The following is a 15,703-nucleotide window of genomic DNA, read 5'->3' on the forward strand; positions in this document are numbered from 1 at the left end:
TAAGTATAAAATAATACCTACTCTACCTAACTATAAGCAATGAAGAAAAAAATGTTTTTAAGGCCTGCCTAAATAACAACGAGGAGTGGGTCAATCCGTCAATCATATTTGCTGAGGAAGCATCAGGGACTATTTCCTGAGAGTACCAAAATTGTGGGGACACCACTGGAAAGCCCTCCCCCCTTGTGCCCATCAACCTAACCTGGCATCCCTTCTGTGTCTGTGTTTTGTTGGGCAGAAGGAGGGTTTCACCAAAATAAAAAACAGAGTTGAAACTCTGCTAGGGGAGAACTTCCACACACAATAAGAAGCATTGCCAGTTTGCAATAAAACATCCAGAAGTGAAAACTACTTAAAGATTTTAGAAATATATGGCTAAATACTTTCTTAAAGCCTGTTTTTCCTATAAAACAATGAAATTAATCTTCCAAACACATTTTCAGCAATAAAAAACTAAATAAATATGCAATTAATCACTTAAGGTTCCATTTTCATTCTAGTAAGACAAAAATAAATAGGTGGACCATTTCAACTGTTTATTAACTTAAATCTCAGCTATAGCTGCACCATATGAATCAAAAAAGCAAAATGTATTTAAGATGTAAAGTAGATTTATTATGACAACGAGCACAATTCCAGAAAACAGTGGAGTTAATTTAAATATCATTGGCTTCAACAGAATTTAAGCATAACAAGTTTGAGCGTGACCTGGATTGTCCCCAATAATTTTACTCCACCTAACACTAGTTCCAGTTTCAAGTAGAAGTTATTCAATTGACAAATTGTACTGAAGTGTGCTTTATTTCTACAATCAGACTTACAAGACAGTTGGAGAGATAGATTCCTTGGGTTTGGGGGTGCTAGGAATCAATGGGTGGAACTGCCAAGAAAGACCAAGGCGGGGCAGGCTTGATGGGAGTACATGATTGCTGGTGGGACAAAGTTATAAGGCTGGCTACAATGAGACAATGGTGACAAGAGAAAGGCAGCATATTGTTTTTCTAAAGAATATTTAGGAACAATATTTAGAAAAAATATATAATATAGTTTTGTATCCAACTATGTTCAACTCAGAGTAGATCCGTAATATTAACAGACCTAAGTTAGTAATCTCTATTATTTTCAATGTGCCTACCCTGAGTGTAACTAACACTGGATAAAACCAATATCTGTATAAGTCAGGGGTGGAAACCTCAGGGTTTCCTCAGGGGCCAAATGAGGCACTCCAGCCTCTCTGTTTGGCCCTTGGAACATCCCCCAGGCCACACCCCTCAATGGTCCTGCTTCATACCCCAAGTGTTCTTGCATGGCTGGAATGTGTCCTTGAACTCTCATAATGCCTCTTGCTCGCCTAGATGGAAGAGGGTGTGTGTAGATACGTATAGGAACTAGCCTACAAAACAAAGATAAAACAGACATCTCTGCTCACTTTTGCCTATGGCTCCTCCCACCATTGGCATGTGTCCCATGGATGGTTGCCAAGAAGGGAATGTGGTGTTGGAGCTGAAAACTGTGCCCTACTCTGCAGTAAGCCATCTTGCTATGACCATGCAGATCTGGGCTTAACTTTTGTCTGAAATCAGGGATCGTGGTTTATTTCTCAGTAATAGAGTAAAACAAACCATGATCCCTGATTCAGACATAATGCTTAGCCATGGATCATGGTGATTGGTACATTTACAGTAAAACATTAGCTGTGGTTACACCATGAAGTGTGAACATGGCCATAAGAAAATAGAGTATATATATACAAAAAGAGCCCTGGACAAATTAACAATCTAAGAGGATGCATGGAAAGAGTGGCTGGCCTAGTGGTTGCAAAGCAGAAGCAATATGTCACTGTAGAATGGGAACTGAAAGCTCAATTTCTCTAGGCAATGATACAACCATTGTCAGGGAAATGGAGGAAACTGGGATGCAAAACGGGCTTCTGCAGTAAAAAGCTGAGGGACTCAGAAGCTAAGAATATTTTTATGGTCTCTTATAGAACATCATGTTCTCCGATATAAACCAGTGGGCAATAAGTGGGAAAGTGCAGACAATCATGGTGCACTGCTAGATGGAGGCAAAATGAAAGACAAGTTTTAATACTTTGCTAATCTCACTCTCACACATGCACATGCATCAGCAGCAGATAAAAGAAATGAATAAGCAAGCAAGCCTGTCTGAGAAGTAACAGCAAAGAGCATCCCTGGCACGAATGGGGGGAAACATTCATTCAGTTTGCTTTTAATGATGAACCTATCTAATTCACAGTTTCCAAAATACTATGCAAACTAAAACACAGCCATCCTTAGAAATCTGCACTTCTCTGAATTTTGCAATGCAGCTCTCCAGCTAAGTAACGTGGGGAAAAACGCATATACTAAGGCACAGCGTGCATAAAAATGTACACATTAGTGAAAATCACATACAAAATGAATTACATTCATTACGGAAAATATAAATATTAGGGAGATACGCTTTGCAAAAATGCATATATTAGGCAAAAGTGCATACAAAAATGTGTATGCTGTAAGAAATTCGGACTGAAATGCTGATGAATTTTCATGAGGACTATAAAAAAACTCGCAAACTGATGTGGAAATCTGGACAACTGAACTTAAGACTGAAAAAAGGACTACTGGAGAGAAACCAAAACTGAAAGTTTTGCCCATCCTTAATCCCTGGTAAATGTTTCAGAAATAATTACTCATTAAAGCATGATAGCAAGAATTAAAACACAAAAGGTTATATGTATCTATTTTCCAAATTTTCAGACTTCCCTTCATCACTGGTTCCCAGCACAATATATTCCATTTAACATAAAACAGAAATAAAACAGAATACTGAAAACCAATCATTAATAAAATAGAGTAGTGCAGGAAAAAAACAACCCTGAAACATTAAACAGCATCAGTTAATTTCCTCCAAAGGCTGACATGCCACCAAACGTCACCTGCTGCCAGAATTGTGTGTTGCTTCTTAAGCTAACAATGTGTCTCTTTAGCAGTGGAAAATGACTGCAAGCCCATGAAATTATGTCTGCACGTATAGTCCCATCCCAAATTAGCCTTTTTCCTCTTTAGATTCCAGCAAATTTCATTGTTCAGCATGTTACCTTGGGGGGGGGGAGCATTCTTTTTGCACATGACTCTGTCCTATCCATAGCTACTCACCTGAGTACGCCCAATAAAGATCCCCGGATGCCTTCCGCCGCCGGATTTGCACTGAACTGCCATGTCTGCTTTCATGCAGGGAGCCATCATAACCTTCAGTCAAAGCTGAGAGGGAGATAAAATAAGCACAAAAGCTATTAGCCAAGTTGCTGGCAGGCTGGCTATGAGTTTATAAACCTGAAGGACACTCCACCCCAATATGGCCTATATGATTTTTAAAATGGCTTCAGTTTGGGTCATTTTGCAAAGAGGCTGCTTGACGCATGATGGAAAAATTAGCTGAAAGAGTTAAATCTGTCATCTCAACCAAGAGGATGTTGCCAGTCATATGCACAGGACGTGACCTTTGGCAATTCCATCAGTGTAATCCCACAAGCAATTGTAAAAGATTGGCCCTCAGGAGAGGAGCTCATAATTCAAATCTGAAACTTATCAAGCTTGCTAAAAAGTGAATACTATCACCTATCTTCACAAATAATAGCCCATTACCCTGACCATACGACTACTGGATTATCCTTTGAGAATTCTGTCCAGAAAGGCATAAAAACTGGAATCCAAGAACCATTTTCTGGGCTCTGGGTCCTGGTCAACCAATTCCACTCTGCTGAATATCACTCTATCTGAAAATACCTGCTGAATCTCTTAGCCAGCCAGGACCCAAAGTTCTGACTCACCTGCTTTTCCTTCACTATCTCTGAGACCCTGCCAGCAGAAACAGAGGTCCCCGCTTGCTGAAGCTGCTTCAAAAGCACTTTTCAAGGGTTTACTACTTTCCCTACTTTCCCCTGGACCTTTGCTAGCCAAAGCAGAGATCCGAGAAGAAGCCATTTCACAGCCTGCCTGCTGCATTTGCTGTTTCCCTGCCTGACCCAGGAGTTTCAACATGCCCCAGTTCCATTTCCAGACTCCCCACCAATCTTGATCTCTATCCTGTCTTCTGAGGATCCTTTCCCTACAAATTGTAGCCCCCACACCTGCTCCCTCTGCCTATCTTTGACTGTGAGTGCGTGACTTTCAGAGACCACTCTCCAGTCCTCCCTGCCCAGCTGCGCATGACTGAGGCCTAGTTTGCAAACTAAGCCCCAGAGAGAGAAAGGGCAGGCTAGTGTGCCTTCCTCAGTTGTGCTGAGCTCAACCCCCCATCTCCTCTTATGCTTTGCGTGCTTGCGCCTTGATGTGTGTTTGTAGGTTGAGTATGTATGTGAGTTTAGTCATGATTTTGTTTATTTAGCTAATTCCCTTGCACATATTACTACTGAGCTACTCCCCCCAGTGGTGTCAATAGATATGTATTGTTACTGAGCTATTCGCCACTGCAATTTAAAAGGTGTATATTTTAATTCTATGTGTGCACGCTCAATAAATATCCCCATCTTTAAGACCTGAACATGTGTGAGTATAAGCTACGAGGCAAGTCTGCCAAGATGCACTATTGCCAGTGTCTAAAGATCCTAATTCACAAGACTCCTAGAACGTGTGAATGTGAAAGACATGTCTACAGAAGAGTCTTGCTAACAAAGTGACACCCACTGACTGAAAATTAAATCATTTAGGCATTATTGGAATCATTAGATCATCAGATCGACAGCCTTGGTACAGCTGAAAATAACAGAACTCAAGGCACAGTTATGACACTGATAAATTAATCATCAGTGTGATAGAGCTCCTTTCCCTGTTCCTTGCCAGACAAAAGCTGCTGGCCAGGATAACATCTTCAACAGATCACCCTGACACAGCAGGATGAATAACTCACTAACAATGAAGCCAATAGGACACTCTTCTGATACATGCCAAGGGAAAGAAAAAGAAGAAAAAGTTACTCTCAAGCAAGGTATTTGTGTAAGTGAACAGGAAATATATGAATTCCACTCAGGCTCCATCTGCATTGTACATTTAAAGCAGTATCATACCACCTTCAACAGTCATAGCTTCCCACAAAGAATCCTAGGAAGTGTAGTTTGTAAGGGTGCTGAGAATTCTTAGGGGACTGCTATTCACAAAACTACAATTACCAAAGTTACTGGGAAGAGGAATTGACTTTTAAATCACTCTGTAAATCATAGTTCTGTGAGGGTGCTAAGAGTTGTTACGAGATCCCTATTCCTTTCACAGAGCTGCAATTCCCATAATGGTTTAGCAGTCAATACTTCTTTCCAGGGAACTATGGGAATTGTAGCTCTGAGGGGGGAATAGGGGGTCTCCTAACAATTCTCATCATCCTTAACAAACCACAGTTCCTAAATTCTTTGGGGGAAGCCATGACTGTTTAATAGTATGATACTGCTTAAAATGTATTGTGCAGATGGGTCCTCAGTCACATGGGCAGTAGATCCCAACTATATTTGGGGCCATGACCTAGGTGCAGCCGCCGCCAAAGCTAACCTCTCTGGATGGCAAAATTTATATGATGCTAGGAAGACCTCAGAGTAGCCAAATGCCAATTTGATGGGCACTTCTGAGACCTATATAACAAATGCAGCCATTGGATTGTCTCCAGAACAGTCTGGCTCTCATCTGCAAAGTCACACCACTTCCAGGGTAAAAGGATCATCTGTTTTCTTATCTCCAGATAACACCGCAGGGGGTCCAATTTGGGAAGGATAACACAGCAAAGCTAACACAGCATTTAAGGATTGCCTACAATTGCATAACCCCACAGGGTAGAAAGCAGAAGAGGCCTCCCCTTTATAAACTTGGGGGAAAGAAATACATAAGGATGATGCCATTCCCCACAGCGACTGATCAGAAGACTTGTGAAGGGCAAATCCAATCAATCGGTTTAAGCCCGGCCTATAAGCCCTCACTATTAAAAGAAAGCTATGGTTAATTTGTATATGCTAATTCATTTCCATGTACGCACATTTAGAACTGTTTATTGTTTAAAAGTGAACCAGAGGTAATAAAAGATAATCCAACTAGGAGGATGGAACAGCAAGACCACAATGATGTCCGTTAAAGCAAGAAGGACATTTTTCTCCTTTGCTAGCAAAAAAAATGAAAAAACCAACCATACTGTTCCAGATTTGCTTGTTTGTTGACAAGATGCCAGAGACCTCCTAATATCCAAAACCAGATGTCAAGCTTGCCTTCAAACACTAAAAGAATTATCATCAACAACATCAAACCATGGGGGAGGGGGGGAGACTTGCTACTTTGTACATCTTGAGGTTCAATACTGTTTACTAGAGCTTTTGTTTAGCGTTAACATGCTTATTTTCTTTTAAATGAGATCCTGGAATTTGTCAGAGCAGCTTTAGGCATGCAGATCTTTGTTTATTGCATCTATACATCTGACTGAACAAAACTGGAGGTGTGCGGCTTCTGAAAAGTCAGAACTCCAAGCTTTAAAATGGAACAGAACTCCCTTTCACAATAAGCCACACATGGTTAAATGGCCTGCCTACATTAAGGCAAAAAACAAGAACTTGTTTTGCAAATGAACAGGAAAAATTCTCAGTGTGTTATGGGAGAAGCAAGGTGAGCAAAGCCTGACTCAGAAACAATCACTAGCTCTATTAGTTTAGTAGGCAGGTGTCATGTAAGCGTGCTAGGGAACAAAACTGAAGAGAGGGGAAGCAGAAATGGATTCCTATACATGGAAGTTCTCCCCAGCCCCAGTATAAGATTTTTTTTTTTATCCCCGCTAATTGTTTGACAGTCCATCAGCTTGACTGCCTGCTTACCTCCAAGTTCAGCTACCTGCCTGATCAGTACCTGTTGCTTCTAGAGTGCCAATTCTGACAACGTGGCTATGTTCTACCTCCAATGTCAGAGGCAATATTCCTTGGAATACCAGTTGCTGGGAATCACAAGTGTGGAGAGCGCTATTGTGCTCAGGTTCTGCTTGCAGGTTTCGCATGGGGATCTGGTTAGCCATTGTGAGAACAGGATGCTGTGCTAGAGATGTGAAGGCCGGGGGGGGGGGAATGGAAAAAATCTGGCGGGGGGACTTAAAAATTGGGGTGGGAAACAAGAAAAACTCAGATTTTCCTCCTCGATATTTCTGTTTTTTCTTCTGGGCCTTCACATGTCTATATTGGACTAGATGGGCCTTTGGCCTGATTCAGCACAGGTCTTTTTATGTTCTTATGTTAACAAGAAACTACAGTAATGCTTGCCAGGGAATAATATGGGAGTTCCATATTATGTATCATGTAAATTGGATGATACAAAACGGGGGGGATCCATTTACTGATTATTAAGATTTGATACAAAAAACTGTATAGATTTTTTTTAAAGTCCTTTCCCCAACCAAGGCTTGGGGACGTGTGCAAGAGTTTTGCTTGCTTGGAAAAATTCTCCCTACGGTATACCTACAGCTGATTAAAAACCCAATTATTCAGACTATGGGACATCTTGCCCCATGAAGTGTGGCTGGCCCCCTTCCTTACTGTTCTCTATCAGTTACTAGAAGACTTTTAAAAAATCAGCAAGCTCTTATTTTATGAAGTGGACAATATTTTTATGGGTTTTTTAAACTGCTGTACTTGTCCATTTTGTAATTGTTTTGTACTGTTTTTACAAAATTTTAATGCTTATATATTTTAAACCACCCGTGGTGGTGTATTTGCACTGGAAGGGTGGGATACAAATGCTTTAAAATAAATAAAGTGTTCAGTGAAAAAATAAATAAGAAGAGGCTGACAACACATGAAGAAATCCTCAATGGTCAAAATAGTGAAAGTTCCTTATTGGGGGTTCCTCCAGATGATATATGCATTGAGCCCTCATCCTGATTTACTTGCATAAACTTTATGCAGATGTTAGCCTATATCTAGTCTTTACTGAGCATTCTTTTTGTTTGCAAAAAGCTATATATGACAATGAGCATTCGACCTGAATTCACCCTAATTTGCTTGTAGGATGGTACACATTGTCCTGTTAATCTTTCATTCATCCTGCACTGTGTGCATTTCCCCATCACTTTCTACAATGGCAAACAGTCGGTTGTGGGTTTTTACACACACACATGGAAAAATACTGACAATCTGGAAACAACCCAGGCTGCACGATCTAAATTTCAAAATCAGGAGGCCAAAACAACAAAAGGTGGCCAGGGTGGGGGAGTAACCAGGAAGCCTATGAGTGGAAAGGCTGATTCTTGTTTTGATGATCTTAAAAACTGAACTCTCCACTACTGCTTTTCTACTTTCTGCTCAAATTATTGAAATTCGTTTATTTCAAAATGTATTGACTGCCACCTCTGCATTTAGCCATCTGATCAATTCCATATGCTACATGCAATGGTTAACACAGCTTTGTGAAATCAAAGGACACTGAGTGTACAGATTCCATTTTGTTATTGTTAATATGTTGTGAGCCACCCATAGCATTGTGTTTACATTGGAACGGTGTGATATTAGTATTCTTAAACTAAACTAACTAAAATATTATTAGGAACAGTATACTTCTAGCTATCCCTCATCCCCCCCAAAAAAGAATTAGGAGACTGTGACGCATATTCTGTGGCACTTCTCTGATATATTGAGATGGCGATTTTGTTCCTAACTGGTACTGTTAAGAAGCTTGGGTTCTTGCCCCTTAGGAAGGCTGTAACTCAGCGGAAGAGCATCTGCTTTGCATGCAGAAGGTCCCTAGTTCAATCCATAGCATCTTCAGGTAGGGCTGAGAGAGACCCCTGCCTGAAACTCTGGAGAGTCACTGTTAGTCAGCATAGATCAGCCTTTCCCAACTAGTGAGCCACCAGATGTTGTTGGACCACAACTCCCATCAGCCTCAGCCAGCACTGCCAATGGTCAGGAAAGATGGGAATTGTGGTCCAACAACATCTGGTGGCCCACTAGTTGGGAAAGGCTGGCATAGATTATATTGAACCAGACGGACCAATAGTCTCTCACTCAGTGTAAGGCAGCTTCCTGTATTCCTATAAACTGGAGGTATGTGGCAAGCCTGTGGTGCTTGTTTGCAGGTAGACAGACTTCATCTTCTCTCTGCCTCCTCACCCCCTTATCAAATTTGGGCAAACTACAGTGATAGTAACGTGAACATGTTCCTGTCATACAGACAGAAAAGGGGGGGGGGAATGCAACAGGGCATGTAAAATGGCTACCACTTTTCTGAGCAAATGAAATGCAATGGCTAATTCCTTAGTCACAGGCCCTCCAGAAGATATTTCAGTGGCACAAGGGTAAAGAGAACAGGTTTAAACAGTTTATAGATTGTGAAGAGAAAACACTTCCGTCAGCACTCAAAATTTAATCAATTGTAAAATCCTTTGTACTCGGAACCTGAGTAGTCAAAAGAATGGCAGCACGGCAATTCTATGGTGTGGCTATGAATCATGCTATTGATTTCCAGTATCTTCTGTGCAGAAAATTAAATTATGCAAATCCAGGCCTTTATGAATCCTTTATTTTAGTGGTGTGAAATTGAGCACTTGCTTAAGTCAGCATCTTATTTATGCAATTAAAAAATTGATGCCCTTCTGAAAATGTGCAATTTCACTCCTCTGCATAGACTCCCGTAACAACAATAAATCTACGTTTATAACAGGTAAGCAGCTGTAACACATAAGAATACTATTCTGCCAAAGGGTGCTGGAGACTACAAGACTGGAGAGGCAGGGTGGAATTTTTCTTCTAATACGTTTTCTCTGAATATTCAACAAAATGTGTATACAGCGTATCAAAACAGCAAACTCTTCCCAAATCAGTTAACCAACTAACATTTCTTTCGCAGTGTTGTGAGGTCTTTGCATTTTACTCTTCCGTAAAAGGAAGCTGTCCATATTTCAGCTCTCTCATCACTTTCAACCAGCTCCACCTAAACGTGGCTGGAGATATCTAAAGGCGTAGTTTTAAGTGGCCATATAACATTGCAATTTTCCACCTTCAGTGATAACAAATATAGCTAAAGTATGTTAAAGCAAACAGGAATGTCAGCAGAAGTTCTACTACAGGCATATGCCAGTAGGACCTGCAACAAAATGTTGCAGTATGGAGTGCTTCTGTTCAGGATTCCAGTGAGCTATACCTTCTTTCAGGATGTTACACTATATTTCACCCTCTCCCTGGTTTCCTGCTTCCCCCCCCCCAACAGTCAGCCAGCATTCTATGCCAACTGGGCATATCTTATGTTCCTGCAAACCTCTGGGTTTCCCCAACCCTGTTGATAGCTTATTCCTGTGTGCTGATTGTGCCATTTTGGCTACCTAAGGACCAGCACTGGCATAATGATTGTGCTATTAGGATACAGGATATATACCAGCTGCCTAAACAATGACTTTTTTTCTTTACAAATAAGTACACACACACACAGCATCATCTCTTTACAATTTCAAACACCTCTTTTCCTTAGCCTTTGAAAACTGAAGAATTTATTTTGATGTTTCCCTGTAATAATGCATTCTATCGATTATTGTTTTTGGGGTTATGGGTGGGGTTGTTTTATACTGTTTAATTCTGTTTTTATATGCTGTAACCTGCCCTGGAACCTTCCGGTGAAGGGTAAGAAATACAATAAATAACAATAGCAGTAGTTACAGTGTTGTGATAAGACTAAGGAGCCCTAGGTTCAAAGTCTCAAACAGCCATGAAGCTTTGCTGGGCTACCTTAGGCCCACCCTCTGTCATGTTCAGTGGTCAACAGGTGCTAGCTATGTCTGGAGATGGAGGGATTACTGGAGGAATGCTATTGCTCAATCCAACCTCCCCCTACCCACCCAGCATTACTGGGGTTTTGACTGCTCTGCCCATATGTTAATGCCAGAATGCCAAAATGTCTGCTTTGCTAACAACTGTTTTATCAGTGGCCACCATGAATAATTATCATGGACAGTACTTTCTACATTTCACTTCCCTCTGACCTCACTGTTGGCAAACTCCTGTAGGATAGCAGGTCACACATCAAATGAAGTAAATAGTAGCCCTTGAAAGCTTATGTTATAATGAACACGTTAATTCTTTAAAGTGCCAAAAACCCTTCCCTGTCATTTATTCAGAAACTTAAAGAGAAATCTGATGCGCATAATCAAATTATTTCACAAAGATATCCGCAAATAATTATTACATAAGCAAGTGTGAGGTCCGTGCCTTCAAGTTGATTACAACTTATGGCAACCCTATGAATCAGTGACCTCCAAGAATATCTGTCATGAACCACCCTGTTCAGATCTTGTAAGTTCAGGTCTTTGGCTTCCTTTATGGAATCAATCCATCTCTTGTTTGGCCTTCCTGTTTTTCTACTCCCTTCTGTTTTTCCCAGCATTATTGTCTTTTCTAGTGAATCATGTTTTCTCATTGTATGTCCAAAGTATGATAACCTCAGTTTCATCATTTTAGCTTCTAGTGACAGTCCAAGCAGTTTACAAAATATAAAAACCAGTTACATGAAGATTGAAGTAGAAACACCCATCATTAAAATACCATTACAACATTAAAATAAACGTCCATCATTATAATGTGTAGCAAAACAATCCCATTAAAACACAGCAATGAGTAGCAGACAATCTTGATGCTGTCTATGAGGAAGAAACATGCTTTCTTGTTCTTTTAGGGTCCAGTGTCCTTTGAGGATGTAGCTGTGCATTTCACGGAGGAGGAGTGGGCCCTGCTGGATCATGACCACAGAGTTCTGCATACAGAGGTCATGGGGGTGAATTGTGGGATTGTGGCCTCTCTTGGTAAGGCTCTTTGTTGGGTCATAATATTTCTAGTGAAATTCAGTAATTTATGTATCTGATAAACACCAATATTTTGCTGTAGCTGAATAGCACCACCCACAGCTTGTGCAATACTAATCCCCCCCACAGTTAATATTGAATGGACAGCTATCTATTGTTTTGTCTCTGAATATACTAACTCCAGTTATGCCCTTCCAAAGAGGTGGGTATTACTCATCTCAGATTCCCATAAGTATGTGAAGTTTTTGCCTTTCTGGAAAGTCCAAAAATTCAGGAGTCCAAAAATGCTCACCTTGGAAACCAGCCTTTTTCAAGGGATACTGCACATGCTCTGAAATTTAAGACTTTGTTGAAGCAAGTAACATGTGATTAGCAAAGTTAGATTGACTTTATTGATTTTATTTACAAACCTGTGTTGAATTTGATTGTTGCACACCCATCCCATTCCTCTATAACAAAAATATTTATACTTTTAATATTTGGCTTCATTGTGTTTTACAGACAACTGTAATTGTAACTGTAGTAGGCATCTGAAGTTTGTCACTATAACTTTCCCCCCTGTCCTAAGATGGATACAGAAGAATGTGCTAAATACAGATGGGAGCAGAGATAAGGAACCTCCCCCTCCCCCTGCAGGCCAATCGTGGCCCACCAAGGGGTCCAATTCGTCCTGCAAGGCCATCTCCCCCCAGGCTATACCTACCCACCATCAACTGACATCACTGGTGACATGAGGTGATAAGCAGGAGGATGAGGTGTAATTTAACATTGGCTGCATGCCCTGTGAGCAGCAGGGAACAGGGTTATTCAGCCAAGGTAGCAGGATTTAAGCCCCGTTCATCAGCTGATGAGCAGGCATTAAAGTCTTTTGCGACAGCACTCTTTGAAACAGCTCAGCACTTCTTCTTTAAGGGGGCTGGCATGTTGCAGTGGCCATGGCCTGTGTCAGATGAGAGACAGGGGGAGCATGACTCTCTTGATCCTGCTTGATTTTTCAGAGGCTTTCAATCCCATCAACCATGGTATCCTTCTGGGGCGACTGTCTGAGTTGGGTGTTGAGGGCACCGCAGAGCAGTGGTTCTGTTCTTACTTGGATGGCCAGCTCCAGAATGGGGTTCTTGGGGAACACTGCTTGGCTCTGTGCGTTCTCCAGTATGGGGTCCCTTAATGGTCGGTTCTGTCCCCCATGTTACCATCTGTGTGAAACTGCTGGGTGGGGTCACACAGAATTTCCTGAGCCTAATTCAAAGTGCTGGTGTTGACCTATAAAGCTTTTTACAGCCCAGGACCCCAATATCTTATGGAATGCTTCTGATGATATGAACAGTGACAGTTCTGGTTTAATTTGTTCTAACACCCAATTATTTGTCTTTTTCGTGATCCATGGTATGCACAAAGCTCTCCTCCAACACCTGCAATACTTAGCTAAAGAATTTTGTAACAGAGAGATCTTCGGTCCCACCAGTCAAAACAGCTAGACTGGTGCGGACCAGAGAGAGGGTATTTTCAATCGTGGCCCCCACCCTCTGGAACTCTCTCCCTTATGATCTTCGCCATGCCCCCTCCCTGCCAAGTTTTCGCCAAGCCTTGAAAACCTGGCTATTCAGGCAGGCCTACAAGATCCCTGGGGTAGCCTAATTTTATTGGTTTTAGCTATGGTGGGTTCGGTTTTGTTTTATATTGTAGTTCTTGGGTTTTTATGTAGTTTGTATGTTGTATTTTACTTTATCTTGTACGCCGCCTAGAGTGGCCGCTTGTGCGGCCAGATAGGCGGCCTAGAAATAAAATTTATTATTATTATTATTATTATTATTATTATTATTATTATTATTATTATCTCAGAGATGAATATGACAAGTTTCCTAGGGAAATAAAGCAAGACATTGCCTCTGCACTTCATTAGCAGTCACGAGTGTGAAGATTATGATTATTATCATAATGATCAGATTTCTTACCTGCCCATCACCATAAGGTCCCAGGGTGGGTTACAAACAATTTACAAGCATATATCTAAAGCATATATTCCTCATGTGTCCTGGGCCAGGATAAAGCAGTGTATCTTCAGCATATAATGAAAGCTAAACAATGAAAGTGCCAGATGCAGTTCTGAAATAAGGAATTTCACAGCTTAAAACATGTATGGAGTGTCGCCTAAAGCATTGGGAGACTAAGAGGAAAAAAGAAAGGGGCAGGAAAAAAAAGGTTTAAGGTTTGGGGGACCTTGAAGCTAGATTAAGAGATTTGGAGCTGGCTGCCAGAAATAATTGTGAAAAAGAGCATACAAACTAGATTAGCTTTGTACCCATGCAGTTATTATAGGGGAGTGTTTTTCTTCCTAAGTAAATAGAATTAGAACTTTATTATTAATGTACCATAGTTAGTCTTTTGTGAGAGGCTTGAAGGAAGACTCTTTTTTGGATCAGCTACAGAATCTACAGGACTAGAGCTGAAAGTTTGTTCCTGCTGTATTCAGGAATAAAGGCCTCATGGATCACAGCCACCAAACAAGGTAGGAGCACAGAAAGCACAAAAGGTAAAGGGGATTTATGGCAGCAATGCAGCCTCAGATATGGCTGGAAAACTACACAGGCAGCAGTCAGAAAATGGAAACGTCAAACAGAGGACCCTCTACTGAGACATTGCTGGGGTTTAGCAGCCTAGTAAGACAAAGAAACACAAAGGAAAAGTGTAAAAGAGATGAGGGCAATCCATTAAAAAAATAACAGAATCCTTGTCTCAGAGACTTCCTCAGTAGTCTGACTATGCCTTAGATTCTGTATTTGTTCTAGTAGTATAATTAGGACTTTGAGTACACTACACAAAGTTTCGTGCCCAGTGGCAAGCAAATACAAATTCTTTCAGTTAAGTATGTGTCTTAAATTTTATGCAGTTTAATCAAGTTTGCAAATATGAATATAAAAGGAATATTGTGTGTGTACATATGCACACTCAGATTTCAAAGAAAATTAATTATTTGGCAAGCACACTTTCTCTCTTTACAGATCCTATACCATACCAGAGGTGCTTGGGAAGGGATGGGGCACAGAGATTTGGCGTTGATAGCCTTCAGGAGGGAAATGAAAGAAACAGCAGCCATGTGGGAAGGAGAGCCAGATTCAAGTTTTCATTTTTATTACACTTAAAATATTTATTAATCAACCTTCATCAGAAGATTTAATAAATAAATAATAAAGTAACAATACTTCAATAAATTATGGTTGTGCATTTTGTGTGAACCAGGCCATTGCCTCGTCTCTCAGATGCTTGCACTTGCATCAAATGTGTGTCAATTACCATCCCTTCCAACAGCTCTATTTGGAAATACCGTAACAGCAACTTATGTGGAAGAATAGATCCCCTCACATTTCAAAGGCTGAAGTATTTTTATCACGCCCAAGTTCTTATTTTAATCAACGTTAAATGTCAGATCCAACACACTGTCTAAAATGACTGTCTTATGTCACACATCTACAGTCAGCAGAAGTAATGTAATTTTGCACTGTTTAACATTTGAATCAGCTTCCCATTTACTTCATCTCATATTAGAATTTTCAATCAAATGAATTTGATAAGTGGCCCTTGGAGATACAATAAGGCAATTCCTCCCCGAATATCTTTGCTGACATTTGGAGTTCAAGTTACAAGAATCAAAACCAAAAAACTGTTTTTTCCACAAATATCTATTTTGTATATAAACCATAAAGCTATTTGCACATCTGATATTTTACATGCTATTATACAAACATTACCTCTTACTCATTAGTGTAAAGGAGAAATAAACTCTCAAAGCTGATCACTCAGCCTTTACTATTAAATGATTCCACAATTCATTCTTGATGTTAGGTTCACTTCCAGCTACGTTTCTTGCCAATATTCATCTGAAACCTTACTTACATTAGAATAA

General features: G+C 40.5%; 1 protein-coding gene across 3 annotated transcripts in view; it reads right to left on the bottom strand.

The window, feature by feature from the left end:
- The window catches only part of PTPRG (protein tyrosine phosphatase receptor type G), an 828,925-nt gene that overhangs the window by 638,437 nt on the left and 174,785 nt on the right, over positions 1–15,703 (bottom strand). For all 3 annotated transcript variants that reach the window (XM_061618739.1, XM_061618737.1, XM_061618738.1), the window contains exon 2: positions 3,159–3,263. In XM_061618739.1, the coding sequence (XP_061474723.1) occupies positions 3,159–3,263 (105 nt within the window). The remainder of the gene's footprint in view (positions 1–3,158; positions 3,264–15,703) is intronic.

This window comes from Rhineura floridana, chromosome 3, assembly GCF_030035675.1.
Source record: "Rhineura floridana isolate rRhiFlo1 chromosome 3, rRhiFlo1.hap2, whole genome shotgun sequence".
NCBI classification, from domain to species: domain Eukaryota; kingdom Metazoa; phylum Chordata; class Lepidosauria; order Squamata; family Rhineuridae; genus Rhineura; species Rhineura floridana.